At 56.0% G+C, this 17,393-nt stretch overlaps 2 protein-coding genes across 5 annotated transcripts in view; both read right to left on the bottom strand.

Moving 5' to 3' along the window:
* Window positions 1-315: 315 nt before the first annotated feature.
* TMEM150A (transmembrane protein 150A) lies at window positions 316-4,984 on the bottom strand. The gene is made up of 7 exons (XM_080596790.1): window positions 4,747-4,984; window positions 4,347-4,394; window positions 2,357-2,428; window positions 2,086-2,153; window positions 1,781-1,908; window positions 1,268-1,445; window positions 316-963 (listed from the first exon to the last, which is right to left on the bottom strand). The coding sequence occupies exons 1-7, from the start codon at window positions 4,824-4,826 to the stop codon at window positions 722-724; spliced, it is 816 nt and encodes a 271-aa protein (XP_080452916.1). The 5' UTR covers window positions 4,827-4,984; the 3' UTR covers window positions 316-721.
* Window positions 4,985-8,514: 3,530 nt separating this feature from the next.
* Window positions 8,515-17,393, bottom strand: part of GBF1 (golgi brefeldin A resistant guanine nucleotide exchange factor 1) — a 102,508-nt gene continuing 93,629 nt past the window's right edge. For 3 of the 4 annotated variants that reach the window (XM_080598185.1, XM_080598186.1, XM_080598188.1), the window contains 12 exons: window positions 17,131-17,284; window positions 16,686-16,908; window positions 14,920-15,083; window positions 14,374-14,620; window positions 13,773-13,972; window positions 13,167-13,317; window positions 12,682-12,812; window positions 11,843-11,944; window positions 11,184-11,297; window positions 10,792-10,969; window positions 10,461-10,598; window positions 8,515-10,171 (listed from right to left, as the gene is read on the bottom strand). In XM_080598185.1, coding sequence (XP_080454311.1) covers window positions 9,885-10,171; window positions 10,461-10,598; window positions 10,792-10,969; window positions 11,184-11,297; window positions 11,843-11,944; window positions 12,682-12,812; window positions 13,167-13,317; window positions 13,773-13,972; window positions 14,374-14,620; window positions 14,920-15,083; window positions 16,686-16,908; window positions 17,131-17,284 — 2,089 coding nt within the window. In that variant the 3' untranslated portion in view covers window positions 8,515-9,884. The remainder of the gene's footprint in view (window positions 10,172-10,460; window positions 10,599-10,791; window positions 10,970-11,183; window positions 11,298-11,842; window positions 11,945-12,681; window positions 12,813-13,166; window positions 13,318-13,772; window positions 13,973-14,373; window positions 14,621-14,919; window positions 15,084-16,685; window positions 16,909-17,130; window positions 17,285-17,393) is intronic. The other variant, XM_080598187.1, reaches the window with a different exon arrangement.

The following is a 17,393-nucleotide window of genomic DNA, read 5'->3' as shown; positions in this document are numbered from 1 at the left end:
CGGCCCCGCACACCGGGGGCACCGGGGGGCGGCGGGGCCGGGCCGGGCCGCGGGGAGGGGGCGGCCGGGGGCGGCCCCGCAGCGGCCCGTCTGTGGCTGTGAAGTCCCCGCGCCCTGCTCGTGGCGTGGCTGCTGGTTTTGTGGGTTTTTTAACATATATTATATATAAAAGTCAGAACACTCCTCTTCCAACTACACGCACCGGGGGAGGCGTCGGCCAGGTTCGTACAGGTGGGCAACTCGGGGGGCGCAACCTGGCCCACGCGCACAGCAGCAGCAATGCCCCTCACGAGGGACAAGGGAAAAACTATATAGATGTGTATATACATCGATCTGTATATATACGTAGCTCTATGTACACACGCACACACTCATTCATCGCCCTCCCCGCTCCCACCAGCCTCCAGGACAGGCTCACACCAGTGGGGTGCTCCCCCCACATGATTGTCTCCGACAGCCAAGGACACAGAGGGGACAACCCTGACCCCCGTCCCCTAGCAGCCCTTGGGGGGCAGCTCCTGCTCCCCGGGGGCTGCAGGGCCTCAGCTGCTGGAGGAGCCCGGCTGCAGCTCCTGGTCGGGGGGCACGTACCAAGCACCACGTGTGCACGCACACACACGTGCACCCCGAGGCACGCGGGGTCTGGGAGACATTCGAGGTGGGGAGCCGCTGGCAGAGCCCCACTTGCTGGTCCCCACCGTCAGCCTGCCTCCCATCGGGGTCACACCATGGCCAGCCCCTCCGTGCCGTGGATGCAGGCCGTGCCGGGCAGGCTGCTCTCGCCTTTGTAACTTTTGGGGGCCCGGCTGGCTTTCAGCAGCACCAGGAAGGTGTCCGTGGAGATGGCCCCGAACTCGAAGGTGAAGGTGCCGTAGAAGACCAGGACGTCGATGATGAACATCCACTCACACAGCGCGGCCACGTGCTGCAGCACGAAGCTCTCCTGGATGAAGAACACACCGCCTGAGGACATCCCGGTCAAGGAAAGCACGGCCAGCCCCCAGCCACCCCAAGGAGGACCATAGGTTATGTGTCATAGGCTATAGGTAAATCAGACAGGTTTTGCATTGCCGAGGGCTCAAAATACCCATTAAACAAAATAAGGTGGCCCTTCTGCTCTGCCAGGTGTGGGCTGAGGCCATGAAGGGCCATCATGCTCCCGCAGCCCACCCCAACACCCCAAGGGTGATGGCAGCCAGGCCGGGGCCGCCGTCACCTGCCCACCCCAGCGACCTCCCCACAGACGGCAGGGCCAGGAAAAGGATACTGAAGACGAGGGTGATGAAGGCCACGGCGGTGAGGATGCTACGCAGGTGGCCGGTCCAGTAATGCCCGCGGGTTTTGGCCATGCGGTAGGTGAGGACGGACTGCAGGAAGACGAACAGCATGCTGGTGGGGAAGGCCACCCCCGCTCCGATGTAGTGCAGCACCTTGGCGTGATCCACCTGCGGGCACAGGCCGTCAGCTCGCGGCTCCGAGGGGCCACGAAGGGGACAGCCAGCGCCGCCCCGGCCCTGCCCTGCACTGCGGAAAGCAGCAGGCAGGTGCTGAAATGTTTGCTTTCTGAGATAAGGGCTAAACCCAAACCGGCTGCGTAATCCGGGCCCGAAATGATGAGCGTGCAAATAAAACGTGCTGGGGAAGTGCGGTGCCTGGGGGGTGGAGGTGTGCACGAAACAACAAAACACCCCCAAATCCTGCCACCACCCGCACTCCTCCAACCTCCACATCAGCCCCACATTGCCCCGCACCAGCCCCAGCCCCCAGGGAGAAGCCTTACCTGGAAGTTGCCGACCATGGTGAGGCCGGCGGCGCAGAGCCAGCCGGTGGCCAGCCCCAGGGTGTTGAGGAGTGACGGCCCGACGCGCTCCAGGACGTGGGCGTACCTCAGCAGCCCCACCAGGATGACTGCGGGACGGAGACACAGCGCCCATCACACACGGCTGGCTGGAGACCCCCCAATCCCGGGCCCATCCCGGGCCCACCATTCTGCTGGCTAGCACCCCAGGGCCGGCTCTACGCAGCGCCCCGCTCCCAGCCCGGCACTAGGCCGAGCGTCCCGCTCCCTCAGCACCGCGCACTTACCCATGAAGGAGCCCAGGCTGCAGATGAGGCTGAAGAAGCAGCTCTCGGGAGGCAGGGTGCCACACTTGCTGTGGGGACAAGGCACGGCACGGGCAGCCCTCAGCAGGGGGCACCAGGGTGCAGGACCCTCCCCAGGGCCCGCTCCTGGGCGCCCCGAGCACCCGCTGCTCGTCCCCATCTCTCCCAGGGGCTTCCCTCTGCCGCTCCGTGCCCCCAGGGAGGAGAGGGGCTGGGTTCGGCCCGGCCCCCAGCCCACCCACCAGCTCCTCACCTCACAAGGGGGATGTGATCCAGCGTGCAGCAGGAGCCGGGGCCATCCACGCCGCACGACTGGTTGTAATTCCTGCGGGGAGCAAAGGGACGGGCTGGGGGGGCCTGCAGCCAGGGAGCACCACCCCCGGGGGGCATCACGCCCTGGATGCCCACTGGGAGCCCCGGGGCAGGAGCAGGAACACGCAGCTCCCAGCCCTGGCACACACAGCCCCGGGCTGGCAGCGCGGGTGGAGCCGGGCGCGCAGCCACCGGCAGCTCCGGGCTTGCAGGGAACGTGGCGCCCGGGCGGGAAACGGATCCCAGGGGCACGGGCACCCCGCAGTGCCCACCCCGGCTGGCCCCGGGGCCTCTTCAGCAGCTTTTTGACCGAGCTGCCCCCTCAGGGGTACATGCCTCTTGTCGCCTCCATGCCACTACCAGGCTGTGGGCAAAGCCCTAGAGCAGGCTGCTGGCATGGGGAGGCATGGCTCCTCTTTTGGGGGATAGGGGGGCCTGGCCACACAGCGACACCCCCTGTATTGGAAAGGGGGCTCCGCTGCCCATGGCCATCCCAGGGGAGGCAGGGCTGCCCTGAGCACAAGCGGGAAGGAAGGGAGGAAATCCCCTCTCCCGTGGTCTGGCTGCAGCTTCTCCCAGCGCAGCTGCTGGCCGGCGTCCCCCAGCCCTCCCAAGTGGCCTGGGGCACCTGGGTGGCCCTGGCAGCAGAGTGACTGCCTCTGGGGCACCACCACACAGCATCAGCCTGCGGGACCATCACGAGGGAGTGGTACTGTTGTCCCCAACACCTGATGGTGGGGCACAGCAGGGGCAAGGCCGAGGACATGGTGGGAGGAAGGTGACAGGACGGTCAGAGCCGTGACACCCAGGGAAGCCGCCTGGGCTCTCCCAGGAGCTGGCACCTGATCACAGAAGGGTTTTTGGGTGTCCTGCAAGAGCCCATCACCTGTTACTGCAGCATCGCCCGGGCACTCCTAGCTGGCACAGCCCAGGGGGCCTCCACCCTGCAGCCACAGAGCCAAAGGTGCCCGTCGGAGCCGAGCCGCCGGCCGCCTCCAGCTGAAGTGGCTCAGCAATCGCACAGTTAAGCAGGACTTTTCGGAAAGGGCTGGGCTGGTCTCTGCTGTTTTTTCAGTCTCCTCGTTTACTGGTGGCTTTGTTTTCCAACCGCGAAACCCGAGCAAGGCGTGGAGCCCCACGGCCTCCTCAAGGGCTGCTCTTGTGGTGTTGTTTGGTTTGGGATTTTTCTATTTTTTTTAAAGCAATCAGCCCAAAGTTTGGAAGCATTATTCATCATTAACGTCTGTTTATGCCACAGAGACAACGCCGACAAACACATTCTTCCCAGGACAGAATAATCCATCAGACAGGAAATGGCAGCGGGTTGGTTTTTTTTTTTTACCCTCCTTCAAACACTCCAGCAAGAATTGAGCTAACATGGATTTTCTGGGCAGATTTTTTAGGAGACGCAACAAGCCAAGAGTCATGCAGAAGAAATTCCTGAGAGCGCGGACAGCTCTTCCCTCCCAGCCTGGGGCACAGATGGGTGCCGCAGCACAGCCCTGCTGGCACTGCCAGGGCCCAGGGTCCAAGTCTCCAGCTAGTGAGTCCCGGCCTTCTCCATGGAGACACACGGCCCTCTGTAATTCCCTGACCACTTATTTTCAGGCTTTTTCCGTGCTTAGCGTTTACTCAATGGCCTCCTTCTCCCCGGGTGCCATGCGCAGGGCCGGACTGCTCACCGGAGCGGCCGTGACCACACACAAGTGTGCCGGGACGGGGGGGAGGGCTGGATGTAGCTCTGCTCAGCTCCACCATCCCCAAGGCTCTGCAAACACGGGGCCCAATCCTGCTGGCAGCTAGCCCCTACAGGGCTTTGCTCCCCCAAAACCACCCGCGGGTCAGAGCAGGTGAGGAACGGAGCAGGACCTGCCGTCAGCAGGGTGTTTAACCAGGGGGCCCCACCACCCTGCCCACCCCCAGGACCTTACCAGTTGTGGACGGGGCAGATGTGGTTGTTGGAGAGCGCCATGGCGTACCTGGGGGAGATGACAGCGGGGGTTACGCGGTGCCCTGCGGGATGGGGGGCACATCCCGGGCTGCCCACATCGCTTCACCTCTGCAGAGGAGCTCACCGGGAGCCGAAAGTAAGGCGCAGGGCCGGCTGTCCCCGCTGGGACGTGTCCCCCACCTGCACCCACCTCCCACACCAGCAGCCCACCGGCAGGGCCTGCCCTGCCTCCCCCCAGCACCGGGAGCTGGGGGCTCTGGGGGCCGCTCCGCGTGCTGCCCGGGCTGCCCTCGGGCACAGCGATGCTCCGAGCCCCCGGCACCCAGCCGGCCGGCCGGGCAGGGGGTCCCGGGCGCGGAGCCCCCCCCGGCGCTACTCACACGATCCACATGCCGGTGATGGTGAAGGCGGGCAGCGTGACGGGCAGGATCCCCCAGGCGGGCATGGCGGGGCCGGGCATGCCCCGCCGGGCTAGCGGCGGGCGGCGGGGCCGCCGGGGGAGCCTCCCCGCTGCCTCCTGCTGCCGGGCCGCCGCCGGGCCGCGCTCCCCATGGGCAGCGCCCGCCGCGGGGCCGGGGCCGGGGCCGGGGCCGGGCCGGGCCGGGACCGGGACGGGACGGGACGGGACGGGAGGGACGGGACGGGACGGGACGGCTCCGCCCCGGGGCAGGCGCGGGGTCCCGCTCGGCGCAGGGCCCGCCCCGCCCGGCGGGGAGCGCGGCTGGCCCGGCACGGCCCGGCCCCGGGCGCCACGTGGCGGCGGCCCTGCGGGGCACCGGGACGGGCAGCGGCTGGGGGCCCCCGGCCGGACACCCCGCGTGCCTCAAGCTGCGCCCCGGGTAGCAGGAGCCCAGCCCCGGGTAGCAGGAGCCCAGCCCCGGGTAGCTGGAGCCCAGCCCCGGGTAGCAGGAGCCCAGCCCCGGCCGCCCGGTGCGGCGGGCACGGCCCGCGAGGAGCACCCCACTCCCTTCCCTCCCTGCTGCGGCGTGTGAGGGAACGGGGTTAGGGCGGCTCGGACGGGTCCCGAGGCCGTGGTGCAGTTCGTGCCACAGCACGGACGGATCTTGCCCCATTGCCAGCGGGCTGCGTAATGGGCACCTGCCCGCGCACACGGTCCTGACCCCGTCAGGGCGACCTCTCCTTCACCAGGCGCTGCCCAGCCGGGCATCCAGTCCAGCTGCCGCCCACCAGCCCCGCTGCCCCGGGAGCTTTCTATTTGTCTTAAATGGAAAAGTTAGAAGAGGAAGCGTGACTTCCCCTGGCAGCGGCGAGGGACCATCAGCCGCGTTTTCCTGCCCGCAGCCCGGCACTAACACACCCTCCTGCCCTGTGGCAGCCAGGGGCATGTGGCTGCAGGTCCCAACACTTCCAGCACAGCCCAAGGGTGCAGATGGCCCTCGGGCCCTGCGGCTGCCTGCACTCCTCCTGCAGCCGGCAGGGACCATCACGCCTGCCTGGGCCCCGGGAAGAGGAAGGGCAACGCTCACAGGCCATGCCGTTGGCCCCCTGCTGCCCCCAGCTCAGGTTATACAACCCCGGGCACAGTATTGCACACTGGGACTTGTAGTCCCTGGAGATCTTCCTGAAAAACTGAAGCCAAGCTGGCTCCTCGAAGGCCCAGCGTCTTTCCCTGCTCTGTAGCATGGCATTGCCCCACCTCTCGCTGCAGGACGCTGTGCCCCACAACTTCGTTCCGTGCTCCCCCACCTGCCTTTGCCTTGCCGCCGGCCGGAGGACAGCGGGCACGACCCTCGCTCCCGGCAGCCCTGCAGTCGCACGGCAGCGGCAGGAACAATGCTGCCCAGTGTGGCGGGCGCCGGGCCAGTGCTGCAGCTGCTGCCGCCTCCAGCAGCCTTTGTGGTGCTGGGATTGTTCCTGGACAATGGGACGGGCAGTGCAAACCCAAGCAGGCTGCTTTGCATGCGCAGGTGGTGCGGAGCAGAGGGGGATGCGTTTTCAGGATGCTTCAGGCTCTAACACGAGCAGGTTTCCCGATGGAGCTCAACAGGTGGCGTTTCCAGGAAGGAGCTTGGTAGTTAGGGAAAAGCCAGGTCACTTTTGGATGGCGCCTCTCTGAAATCACTGGGTCTGCTGAGTACGCTTTAGCACACGGCCTTTTTTCCTGTTAATACTGAATCTGAGTAAAAGCAGCATTGCTTCAGATTCTGCACTTACAAGTTTCAGCGTCAAATTTACATTTTTCAGCCAGAGCTTATCTTTTAAATAGGGCTTTCTTGTGTTAGAAGGCTTCATACTGAGGACAACACCAGCTCCACAGTAAGCCCTTCTATTGACATATGCTGATTACTGACATTTATTCCTGCTCTCTTTCAGCTGCGGAAGCTGTTCTTGATGTACATTGGAACAGCAAGAGGCAAGCAAACCCAAACTACTGTGATGTCTGTCCAGCATCCTCTGGAACAACAGTGAGTCAGACCCGTAAAAATGAGAAAGAAGTCCAAGTCTAGCAGAAGTGGATGCTGGGACAGGCTTGAACGCTAGGGCTGTGACCACCCCTGCTCACCAACAGCCGCTGGCAGCACGGCTGTTGTGTAATTCAAGTTACAAGGAAAAGTCAAGAGACTTGATCAATAAAACTGTATTTATCACACAGCAAGTGCTACCTGTCAGCTGATCCTTGATCTCCTCTGAGCTCACACTAAAACAATTTATGTTTTTTTTTTCCATAACACTTGAAGCCTCTTTATTGCAAAATCCAAACAATGCTGAAATAAATTTATCTATTTTTCAGCCCATTCCTATTTGCACTTTAGTGAAAACCGTTTAAAGTGCAATTTTGTCTTTCCATCCTACATTCTTTACATTCCAGTCCCATTTCCTGCAGTTTCCTCTGGTAGTTTTTGCTTTGCACCACGATTGTCTGAGTTAAGATACAGGGATCTAGGTACAAATTGGGTTTGCAAACAGTTTAAAATGCAGCATCCTCAAAACAACTATCTTAAGGCAACAGGAAAAACTGGGCTTTGCCGGTAAATGACAGCAGTCCAAGAAGTCAAAAGACTGTCCAGGGATCAGAGGGCAGCAGTGCTGACATAAAAGCGCTTTAGAGTTGAGCAATGGCTTATGAAGAGTTAATCATCTAAAGGCTTCAGCAAGCGGTTTGGAGACGGCTTAGAAAAACAGAGCTGTAAATAGAAGTCAAGCCTTGAAAATACAGGACAGAGAGGTGGGCTGGACGTAGAAGCACCATGGGCAGGCAGGGCAAGGGCTCAAAAGCATGAAAGGAAGTGTCTAAGAGCAGCAGAGACACCATGGCTTTGGTACTGGAGGGCGAGGAAGAGAAGGTTACAGGAATAAAAGTATTCAAGGAATGGTAGAAACAGGGAAAGATAACCAGGATTTATTAACGGGGCTTTCCTAGCATGCGCATCACATTTCCATTACGCAATATTTAGACCTTTGACCACGAAATTCAAACAAACTCAGAAGTTTTTAAACTCCTTATTAAGCCCACAGGAATCCTCTGGAATCCTTCCGATAGGGAAGGCATCAGTGCCTCGCACAGCTCTGAAGACGCTGTGTGGATCTTGCCACAACAGAGCAGAAAACATCAGGATGGAAGTACCTGTGGCTGCCCACATCCATGACAAGGAATAGCCCTGGAAGGCTCCAGGATCTCATGCCCTCACCAAGTCAGAGTCCTGTCAGTGGAAATAAGGATTTCTTCCTCATCAGAGGGAAAAGGCTTCTTTCCTTGAAGTGAGCCACACTGCCACCGAGGTCTGTGTTCTGGCTGCGTGCCGAGATGCCGCAGGGCATCTGCTCTTCAGCCCTCATTTCTGTCCTCAGTCCTGGCTGTGCATGAGCACGCACCATTACACCGGAGATCTTACAGCTGACACCAGTGTGCTGCCACGAAAGCAAAAGCAGCCTTAGTTGTTACAGCTCTGCCTTGACCTTGGTGGAACCATTCCTGCCCCACTCTGGGCGGCCCCAGCCTCCACCGCAGCCTCCCGGCTGAGCCGCCCAGCGGTCAGAGCAAGTCCCATGGACGGAGCACGCTGCTGGAAGCGTTGGTGCATTGAACCAGGGCAGAAGGGCACAGCACCGTAAAAATTAAACTCTCCACTCTTCCCAGAGCTCTGGGCCACAGAACCGCAACAGGAAAGGAGCGTAACACTGGAACGTTCATTTACAGGATGTATTTATTACACTGTAAAAAGTCCATTGGATTCGTAAGCCATTTACTCCATATGTACACTGGCTGTACTGCCACCCCAACCTTAGGTTCCTCTCAGTACAGCACACGCTGGGTTGGAGTCAGCGCCCACGCCCCTCCCAGTCACCAGTGGGATTTCTGAAGCTGGTATTACTGAGAATTTAGCCAACCAATTTAGAGGAGGAAGAACTGAGATGCAGTGCTTGCCAGGCAGCCAGCTCTGCATTGGGCACGAGGCGACGGAAGAGCAGGACACCCCTGCGGCACGGCAGAAGCACAGGAATGACTACCAGGGACTGTGTGTTGACTTCAGTTGCAGGAACACCCTAGGTGGAGAAGGAGGCGGGCACCCAACAACCAGAAGATGCAGGAGGGTACAATCTTGGCAGGAGCTTCCAAGAGAAAGCTGTTCCTCTACCAGCAGGTGCCACAGATCCCAGCGCCTTCTCCAGCTGAAGAGGAGGGGACAGCCCTGGGGCTGGACACTAAGAGGCCAACGCAGCAAGTGGTAGAAAACACAGCACTGCTGTGCACCCCAAGGGGAGAAGCTCCCCAAACGCTGTTTGAGAGATGGCCACAGTGCTCTGCTCTCAGCTCACAGGGCTCTGCCCTTCCCTCTCATCTGCTTAACTAGGCAGGGCCCTCTGAATTTGCTCCCTCCATCCAGAAAGCCTGATTATGTTTGCAGGACGAGGTGGGGAAGACAGTGCTGTGCCTACCAGGCTGCCCTGCTCCCTACCTGGTTAGGGGATTGCTGTGATCCACGCTGCAGAAGGAAAGCATGTGGCTACAGCAGACAAGAAGCCCTACATCGCAAGCTGGGAACTATGCTGCAAGCAATCATCTAGGCAAAATTCTCAACCTGCTGAGCCCAGGCATGCCCAGAGCCCAAATAAAGCAGTGCGACCAGAAGCGTGGGCAGGAAAGGTAGGGAACAGCTGGGGAACTGTCCAGGGACTGGACTGAACCATCTGAGAGGCGGTCTCATAGCGCTGCCCCTCTCTGGTGTTACATCAAGGATTTTTCCCTCTTCGCCAGATGACGTGGTGGCAGCTTGGTCCCAGGCTGCTGGGTGGGGGTGTTGCCTGGTCCCTGAGATTGTGAAGGCAGGAAGGAACTGGTCAGTGGAACTGGACACCAAGAAGGCTGCAGTCAGGGGTTTTGGGGCAGTTGCCACAAGAAGGGAACAAATGTGATGTGCTCCGGGGACTGCAGCAGCTGCCCTTCTGCTCAGGTTAGCATCATCTTCTAAAACAAACATGCTCGCTACCAGAGAACGTTTGGCCAGCATCCTCTACCCAGAGCTTCCTCAGCGGACAGTTCTTGCACACCCTCAAGCTAATTGACTTCAGAGGTTGTCATGGGGTCAGTGGGCCGTGGAGTAGCTAAGAGAGGAACAGGAGAGGTGGCTTCTATTAGGGCTGGATTGAGAATGATTGGCAGAGTCATAGGTGGCACCCCAACCTGCAGGGGGGAGGCAAGGGGCTGCAGGATGAGTGGTGGCTGTGCTGTTGTAGGAGGTACGTCTGCAACGGGGCTTGCCTTGGCTGGAGCTGATGCTGTGAAAGAAGGAGAGGCAGAGGTGCTGATGGTGGGTGATGCAGGTGCAGTGGCTCTCTCAGACTCTGGAAAAAGGAAGAGACAAAAATATAGCCTTACACGGGGGGCCTTGACAAAGCCAAGCCAGGCTAAGGGTCAGCTCAAGGACCTTTTCGGACTTTCCCCATCCACGTGCCTTCATAAAGGGCCCTTGAGAAGCAGGTGCCAATCACAGGCATTCTGCCCCAGCCTCTGCCCCCAGTAACCTCAGCAAGAAGGCCACAACCAATCCATTTAGAAGCAGGATCAGCAGCACAAGACAACTGGCTACTCTAGTTCACGCCAAAGCAAGGAAAAACAAATGCATGGACTCACCAGTGGCACCCATTTCACAGGGCTTCTCCAAAGGTCCTGCGTGGGTGGCTGACCTCACATCCCCCACAGGAGAAGGGGGCAGGGCAGATGCTATTGATTTCTGAGGGTGTTGCTCCATTGGCATGCTGGGGACAGGATCTAGGAAAACAAACACAGAGTGAGACCACACGCCAGTCTGCTCCTTCCTTTTGCCTACCCTCCGTTTGCCCTCCTCATGCCAAGCTCTGCCCCTATCATCTCAGCACCGTCCAGGCACTAGGGCAGCTAGGTTCAACAAGGTGCAAGCGCTGGGCCCAAGACCTGTCTTTTAACGTTTCTCATCCCCTTGTACCTTGGATGACGGTCTGTTTGAAGAGCTCATCTCGAAGCCTCGGTAAGAAGCAGTCAATCCTCTCCCAGGTGATCTCCCAGAGATCCGAGTAGCCCGTCCGTGAGTCAGCACTGTGGAATATCCCAGCCGTATCCATTACAAGCAGCATATTCTTCAGAGATTCTGGGATGGCCTCCAGCTGTAATCAGAGACACTCGTCAGGACACAGAGGTGGGACATACAGCAATGAACAAAGGCCCAAAACAGCTGATGGGCCACGCTGGAAACAGGCCAAAGGGAAACACCATGGAACAAAATGGTTTTGGAAGGGTTAAAAGGCTAAAAAAGCCTTAAAAGGTTAAAGACCATGAATGGTTGCTCAAAGCACTGCAGCATCACTTTCAGCACCTTACCAGTAAGTCGCTGGAGCCAGCATGCATGTATTTGTCCATGAAGTCCAGGATTGTCAGCCACAGGGCAGCAAAAGTGGTCAGTGAGAGCAACGGGGAAAGATGCTGTAGGAACACCTAGAAAAGAACACAACTACTGTCACCAAGCAGTATCATGGCTGCTGCTCAGGGCTTGACAAGCTTATTGTGCAAATCCAGAACTCCCTCTCCTTGTTGTAGGCCAGGAGCACGCACAGGCCAAGCCCATGGATACCAGGGGCCTCCTTTCTGAGCTGCATAAGCAGAGGAGTAGGTCTTGACTGTGATGCCTGAGACCACTGCTCAAGTCTAAATCACCACCTCTTCCAGCCCTTCTGGCTTACACTTTTGACATGCATCATTCCACCACTGGAACAGACTGCCTTCAACTAATGTTGAGCTGAAATACTTCATTGTTCATAAAGTCACAAACTCCTTCCTGACAGCTTTTCCAGAGTCATGGAGACTGTTCTGGAAAGAAGGCAAGTCCCAACAGGAGAAGGTGGTGGAGAAACTCAGCACTAAAGACTGTCAGACTAGCAAAACACCACCCATCCAGGTCAGAGATGCTGAGAAGCAAACAATTTGGTCCTCTTGATGCACATGGTCTCCCCTGAGCTTTCAGACAGTAGAAGCAAGCTCACCTTGGAGAGCAGCGTTGAGGCTCTCATCCTAGTCTCTTCCATCCCACCAACATCAGCCGGGCTGATGTTCTCGAGGAGCTTGGTTAGCAGAGGAAACAGCACCTGTTGGACAGACATTGACATTTTTTAGTTGAAAAACGACTGATGAGATTTTCACAAGCAACCTCAAAGAAGGAGCTGACTTTTGGGACTGGTTTATAGACAAAGAGCGTGGGAGAAGCAGTGAGAGACAGAAACTTCAGCCTGGAGAAGAGAAGGCTCCAGGGAGACCTTATAACATCTTTCTAATGCCTAAAGGGGGCCCACAGGAAAGCTGGAGGGGGGGGGCTCTTTATCAGGGACTGTAGTGATAGGACGAATAATGGCTTTAAACTAAAAGAGGGTAGATTTAGATTTGGTATAAGGAAGAAATTCTTTACTATGAAGATGGTGAGGAACTGGAACAGGTTGCCCAAAGAAGCTGTGGATGCCCCATCCCTGGAGGTGTTCACGGTCAGGTTGAACAGGGCTTTGAGCAACACGATCTAGTGGAAGGTGTCCCCATCCATGGCAGAGGGGGGTGCATTTAGATGATCTTTAGGATTCCTTCCAACCCCAACTATTCTATAATTCTGTGATTCTATGAAGTGTGTGGACTGATTTCCAAGAGGCTCTATCAGAAGCCTAAGCCAAGAGGAACTTTTCACAGGAGCAAAGTAGGGAAAGACTTGTCTATTACAGTGAACAGACTGCTCAACAAGACGGTGTTGAAGTACGACACCATTCTGCCAATCCTACAGAGCTCTGCTCTTCATGACAGCACTGTCCTGCCTGCATGCCCAACCCAGCCAGGAGGTTACCTTGTTGAAGCAGGACTCCCACTCCAGGGCATCCAAGGCCTGCAGGTCATGTACCAGGAGGGCCCGCTGCAAATAAGTGAGTGCCTGCATCCGTACCTGACGTCGGGCATCACAGCACAGCCAGGCAATACCTGCAAGAGAAGGATCCAGTGTAGAGCCCACAGAGAAAGCGTCTCATTCCCACTCCCCCAGCCTAAGGTGAAAAGGTTAATGAAGACCAAACACTCTGGGGCAGGGGGAGGGATTATACTTGTTCCAGGTCACAGACTTGGAATCTACCGTCAGGTCTAGAAGTAAGCTGGCAGCTAACTCATGCTAAAGATACCTTCCTGAATCTGACCCAAGTTCTTAATCCAATTACAGCAGACCCTAAAAACAGCCTCTGCCTGCTTTCTGCAGTTAACTCCTGGCTCCTCAAATGTCCTGAGTGCTGCCTTATATTGGAAGTCTCTCTGCTCACTCTCATCACAAGGGGATGACTTTACCCTGTAGCAAAGGACACCAGCAGTTGGACCACAGTGTTCGGGAATCTGCTTCGATTTTCCTCCCTGCAGTCTCTAGATGGCGTTGCTCCTCTGCCCAGGAGCTGTAGATGGTAGCCGCTCGCGTGTGCAAGGTGTGCATGAGGTCCAGGAGCTGCAAGTCAAGCATCACATTAAATAACACACGGTACTTAAATTCTTCAATCAAACCTGGTCTCTACTCTTCCCTGAACCAATGCTAAGAGGATCTCCTTTTCGTGGGCTCTCCTCTCTCCACAAGCTCACGTGCCCTGTCAGACTCCACACTATCTCCCACATAAACCTCACGTCTCCAAATGCCCTTGATCCACATTTATCGTACCTTCTATAGTGACTCAGTTCCAGGCACCCACCCTCCTGGCTTTCCATTGCTCTTCTGCTTTTGCCTGTCCAAACTGCAGTCTTCCCCTCTCACTGCAGAACTACACACTGCCACCGGACCTACCTTTTGCTATTCAGTGTCCACTAACCCAGGATGCAGCCTCCCTTCCCCTCCTGAAGCATCCCAGTGACTCCTTAACAAGGCCCTGAGTATGGGAAAGGAGAGGAGGAAATCCTTGCTATACTTACGTCCTGACTAACCTGTAAAGACACAGTGTGGTAGCTGGCAGGGATGCTCTCATCCTCGTCCTCATCACTGTGTGTGTGGGCCTGGTGCTGGCTCAAGGCCCGTGATCGTCGTGTGGAGCTCTCCTTTGGCTTTTTTTTTAACCGACTGGATTTACTATCGTGCCTGTGGCTCTTTCCCCTCTTCTCCTGGGACTTGTAGCCTAAAAAGTGAAAGGTGGCAACATACCATATACACACTCCACCACAAAAGGTTCTGCTGTTCAGTGCATGCAGAAGCCACCTTTTGATATCCCCAGTGGAGGGTTCTGTCCTATGAAATGACAGCTACCCACTTCAAGAGGTTCCCAGTGCCCTTCAGGAACAGCATTCCGCAACAACAGGAAGTCACGACTCCTGCTGATACTGCTACCTTCACATTAGCCGCAGGTCTCCCCTATACCCCAGTGACGGATAAGAATATGCTCCCTGCTGTCAGCAGGAGCCAGGAAACTTTTCTCACAGCGGAACATATTCTGGGGGCTGAGGACTCACTCCCCAAAAGTACTTCACACTTCCCTTCACGCTGCCTGGCCACCTCAAATCAAATCAAAGGCCACCTTACCCCCATTCAAGCTCGCCTCCACAAAGATGCGGATGGTTTTGACACAGAGCTCGAAGTTCTCGGGTGTCACATGGGCAGCATCTCGCACGATGAAAGACAGAGACTCCACGCACTTCATGAGAGATTTTGTGTCATGCGGGCCCAGATCCAGCCCCACAGTCAGGCTGTACTGGTTGACAAGAGGAGACGGCCCCAGCCTGTTGAGCCCAGCACTGGGTTTGGAGGTGTCAATGTCATCTTTCCCCACCTGCAGGGTACAGCAAGAGGGTAGTAGGAAAGGTTAGTGTAATAAGCACACTTGCCAAAAGGGCCTTTCTTCTGAAATGAACAGGTAATGTCATTTCTGTAGCACCCTTTTCCCTTTCATCCACATTTGCCTGCTAGCTTTCTGCTGTGGCTGCATCTCCTCCCCATCCTCCCTTTACACTCCACTCCCCTTATTTGTACTTTCTACTGTCTTACTCCTTCTCTCTCTACCACACGCTCTTCTCAAAACCACGCCAAAATCAGTCTTCTTAAGGCACCAGAAGCCCCTTGGTTACTCACCACTAGCCAGCCACTGTTCATCATATCCACATCTGTCACTGAGCGATGCATCTTCCCTGGCTTCCCATGGTCTGTGTACACCTCTGAGTCAGAAGTGTAGCCACGATCCAGGCTCATGTCGTTTGGATGATAGGAGGAGGAGACCTCACTGTCCGACTGTGCACCTTGAAGACAAAAGGTATGGGTTTTAAGAGAATGAACTTGGAAGAGCAGCTGCGGGTAAGGGAGAAGCAATCCAGATCACCATCAGCCTACAACCACCCGTGGGCCCTGGAAGAATCTGGGCCAGGGCTCTTCTCCTGGGAAAGAACAACTGTGACAGGAACATGCACAGGAGACAACAGGAAACAGATCTTGGGCAATGTTTCCTCCCTGCAGGTACACCTGGCTTTCCCCTTCAGAGGAAGGGGACTCCCCATCCTCCACTAAGTTGCTTATCAACTTGACCCTGGATTTAAAAGGGCAGAGTCTGATGCTTTGGGCCTGGGAGGAGAATCAGATGTGCCACACGTTTTAAGAACTACTGGAGGTGCTAGGTTCAGCCAAAGCAACTCCAAAAGTGCAACGCAGAATGACACGACTCACATGGGGCCTCTGAGGTCAGTCAGACAGCTCCACGCTAATATGGGTGAAGTATTTCTTACAGACAACAATCCTCTTAAGCATGTTCCACACCTGTCAGATATAACTGCTCTGAACTTCAGGATAACTTTAAATTTCACGTGTCCAAAGCACAGAAATCCTTGCAAGGGCCAAATTTAAGGCATTGACATAAACGTTATTTTAAGAAAAAAAAATATGTTCTTGATCATTCAACATTATCTAGAAACCTACCAGCACAGAGAAAGACTTGCTGTGAACACAACATACCAGACACTTTCAGGAGGTAAATGCTTTGATTTGCAAGGTGTCACAGTCAAGTAGTTTGCTCAAGCAGCAAAGACAGAAGCAGTAAAAAAGAGGTGGGAGAAAACAACCTAGTATTAGCCCCAGAAGGCAAAGGCCACAGGGATTTTGTAAGATCAGTTTTTCCCAAGCGGTTTAGCATAATGCATCAGGACTTAGCAATGAAGTTCTAGAAAAAGCAGTGAGGAAAACAAAGTCTTCTAGGAAAGTCCTTTTTTTGATGTTTGCTTTAAAAGTCTGAAGCTGTCAGCCTGAAATACACTGCCAGCTGGCTGAAGTGGAACGGGAACAGTTTGCTGAAAAGACAGTCTTCTAGCACAGTCGAGAGAAGAGGGGAACACTGGGTTGGTCTTGCGGGCATGACTCAGGCACTATGAACACAAATGGATTTGGAAATAGAAGTTTAAATAACAATTCCGTTTACGAGATCCTTAAAAGAAGGGACAGAATGGAATCAGTCCCACAAAACAGGAACAACAGCTGGGTATACATTACACACCCAGATGAGAGATTAAGTCTGTATTAGCCATGGCACCAGACCACAAGCACCAGCAAACGTTCCTTGGGGCAGAGCAAAGACCTTCTAGGGCTGCTACAACCACTATCAGTTTTCCTCCCACTGCTCCCCCAGGGACTAGCACCTGGACTGCTGCTCAGAGCATGAAGAGATGGCAGAGTATAGACAGGGACAGACCATGGGTAGGAGTGAACAGCAGGTGCTGGTCTTTAATCTTCCTAATGTAGTTTAATATCAGCTTTGTTTTCTTGCAGTCCCCTTTGCTAATTGAAAAGCCTGAGGAAGCAGCTGCTTATCTGGCAGGCAGGCATCAGATTTCCTAGCAAAAGCTGGCCTGTCTTACCTGTGTCGTTATCTGCCCTTGCTGTAACCTGCAGGGCTGCAGGTGGCTTCACCCCAGACCCAATACACTCCAGGAGGGTGAAGAGCGTGTACCAGTCATCCCCAGAGTGAATGTTGGCAGCGTTGGTTTTCAGCAGTTCATGGAGGCCGTAGGCAACCTCATGGCTAACTCTGCACAACACATTTGGCTTCATCATGAGCAGGATACGTAATGAGAGGAGAACCTAGCCACAGAAGGAGACAAAGAACAACAGACCCTATTGTTTACACTCCCTTCTCCAGCTAAGTCCACCTCACTTATTTAGGGCTACTTGCAAGTGCTGTTTGTTGTTACCTGCAGCACGGACAGCCTAAATATGTGTCCATCCAACAGTGACTGGTTTCCTGTTTTGCCAGGTGTAGCCACAAAAAAAAACCCAGCAACTGACCTTCAAAAAATCCCTTACCTGTGCACTGATTTCTTCCCGACGAAGGAGCCGAATTGCCAGCCTCAGCAGCCCCACCACTGCCCTCTCCACCAAGAAGCAGAACTCCATCGCATGGACACAGAGATGATAGAGGTGGTCTCGGACAGTTTGCCAGACACACGTCACACGGTCCCTAGCCACAACAAGGAAGAGGAAAAGGGTAGGGTGAAAGGAGATGAGACAAGCAGGATCCAGCTATTTCTTCCCCCAGAACTCCTCACAACCTGCTACTTCATCACTTT

The sequence above is a fragment of the Anser brachyrhynchus genome (genome assembly GCF_964034855.1).
Source record: "Anser brachyrhynchus genome assembly, chromosome: 6".
NCBI lineage: Eukaryota > Metazoa > Chordata > Aves > Anseriformes > Anatidae > Anser > Anser brachyrhynchus.
Note: the sequence above shows the minus strand (reverse complement) of the source record. Positions and strands in the feature narration are given on the sequence as shown.

Excerpts from the sequence above, each read along its gene's own strand:
- TMEM150A (XM_080596790.1), bottom strand. The coding sequence starts at position 4,826 with ATGCCCGGCCCCGCCATGCCCGCCTGGGGGATCCTGCCCGTCACGCTG. Across the intron at positions 1,909-2,085 it reads CAGCCTGGGCTCCTTCATGG|TCATCCTGGTGGGGCTGCTG; the intron begins GTAAGTGCGCGG and ends TCCGTCCCGCAG. Across the intron at positions 1,446-1,780 it reads CCATGGTCGGCAACTTCCAG|GTGGATCACGCCAAGGTGCT; the intron begins GTAAGGCTTCTC and ends CTGTGCCCGCAG.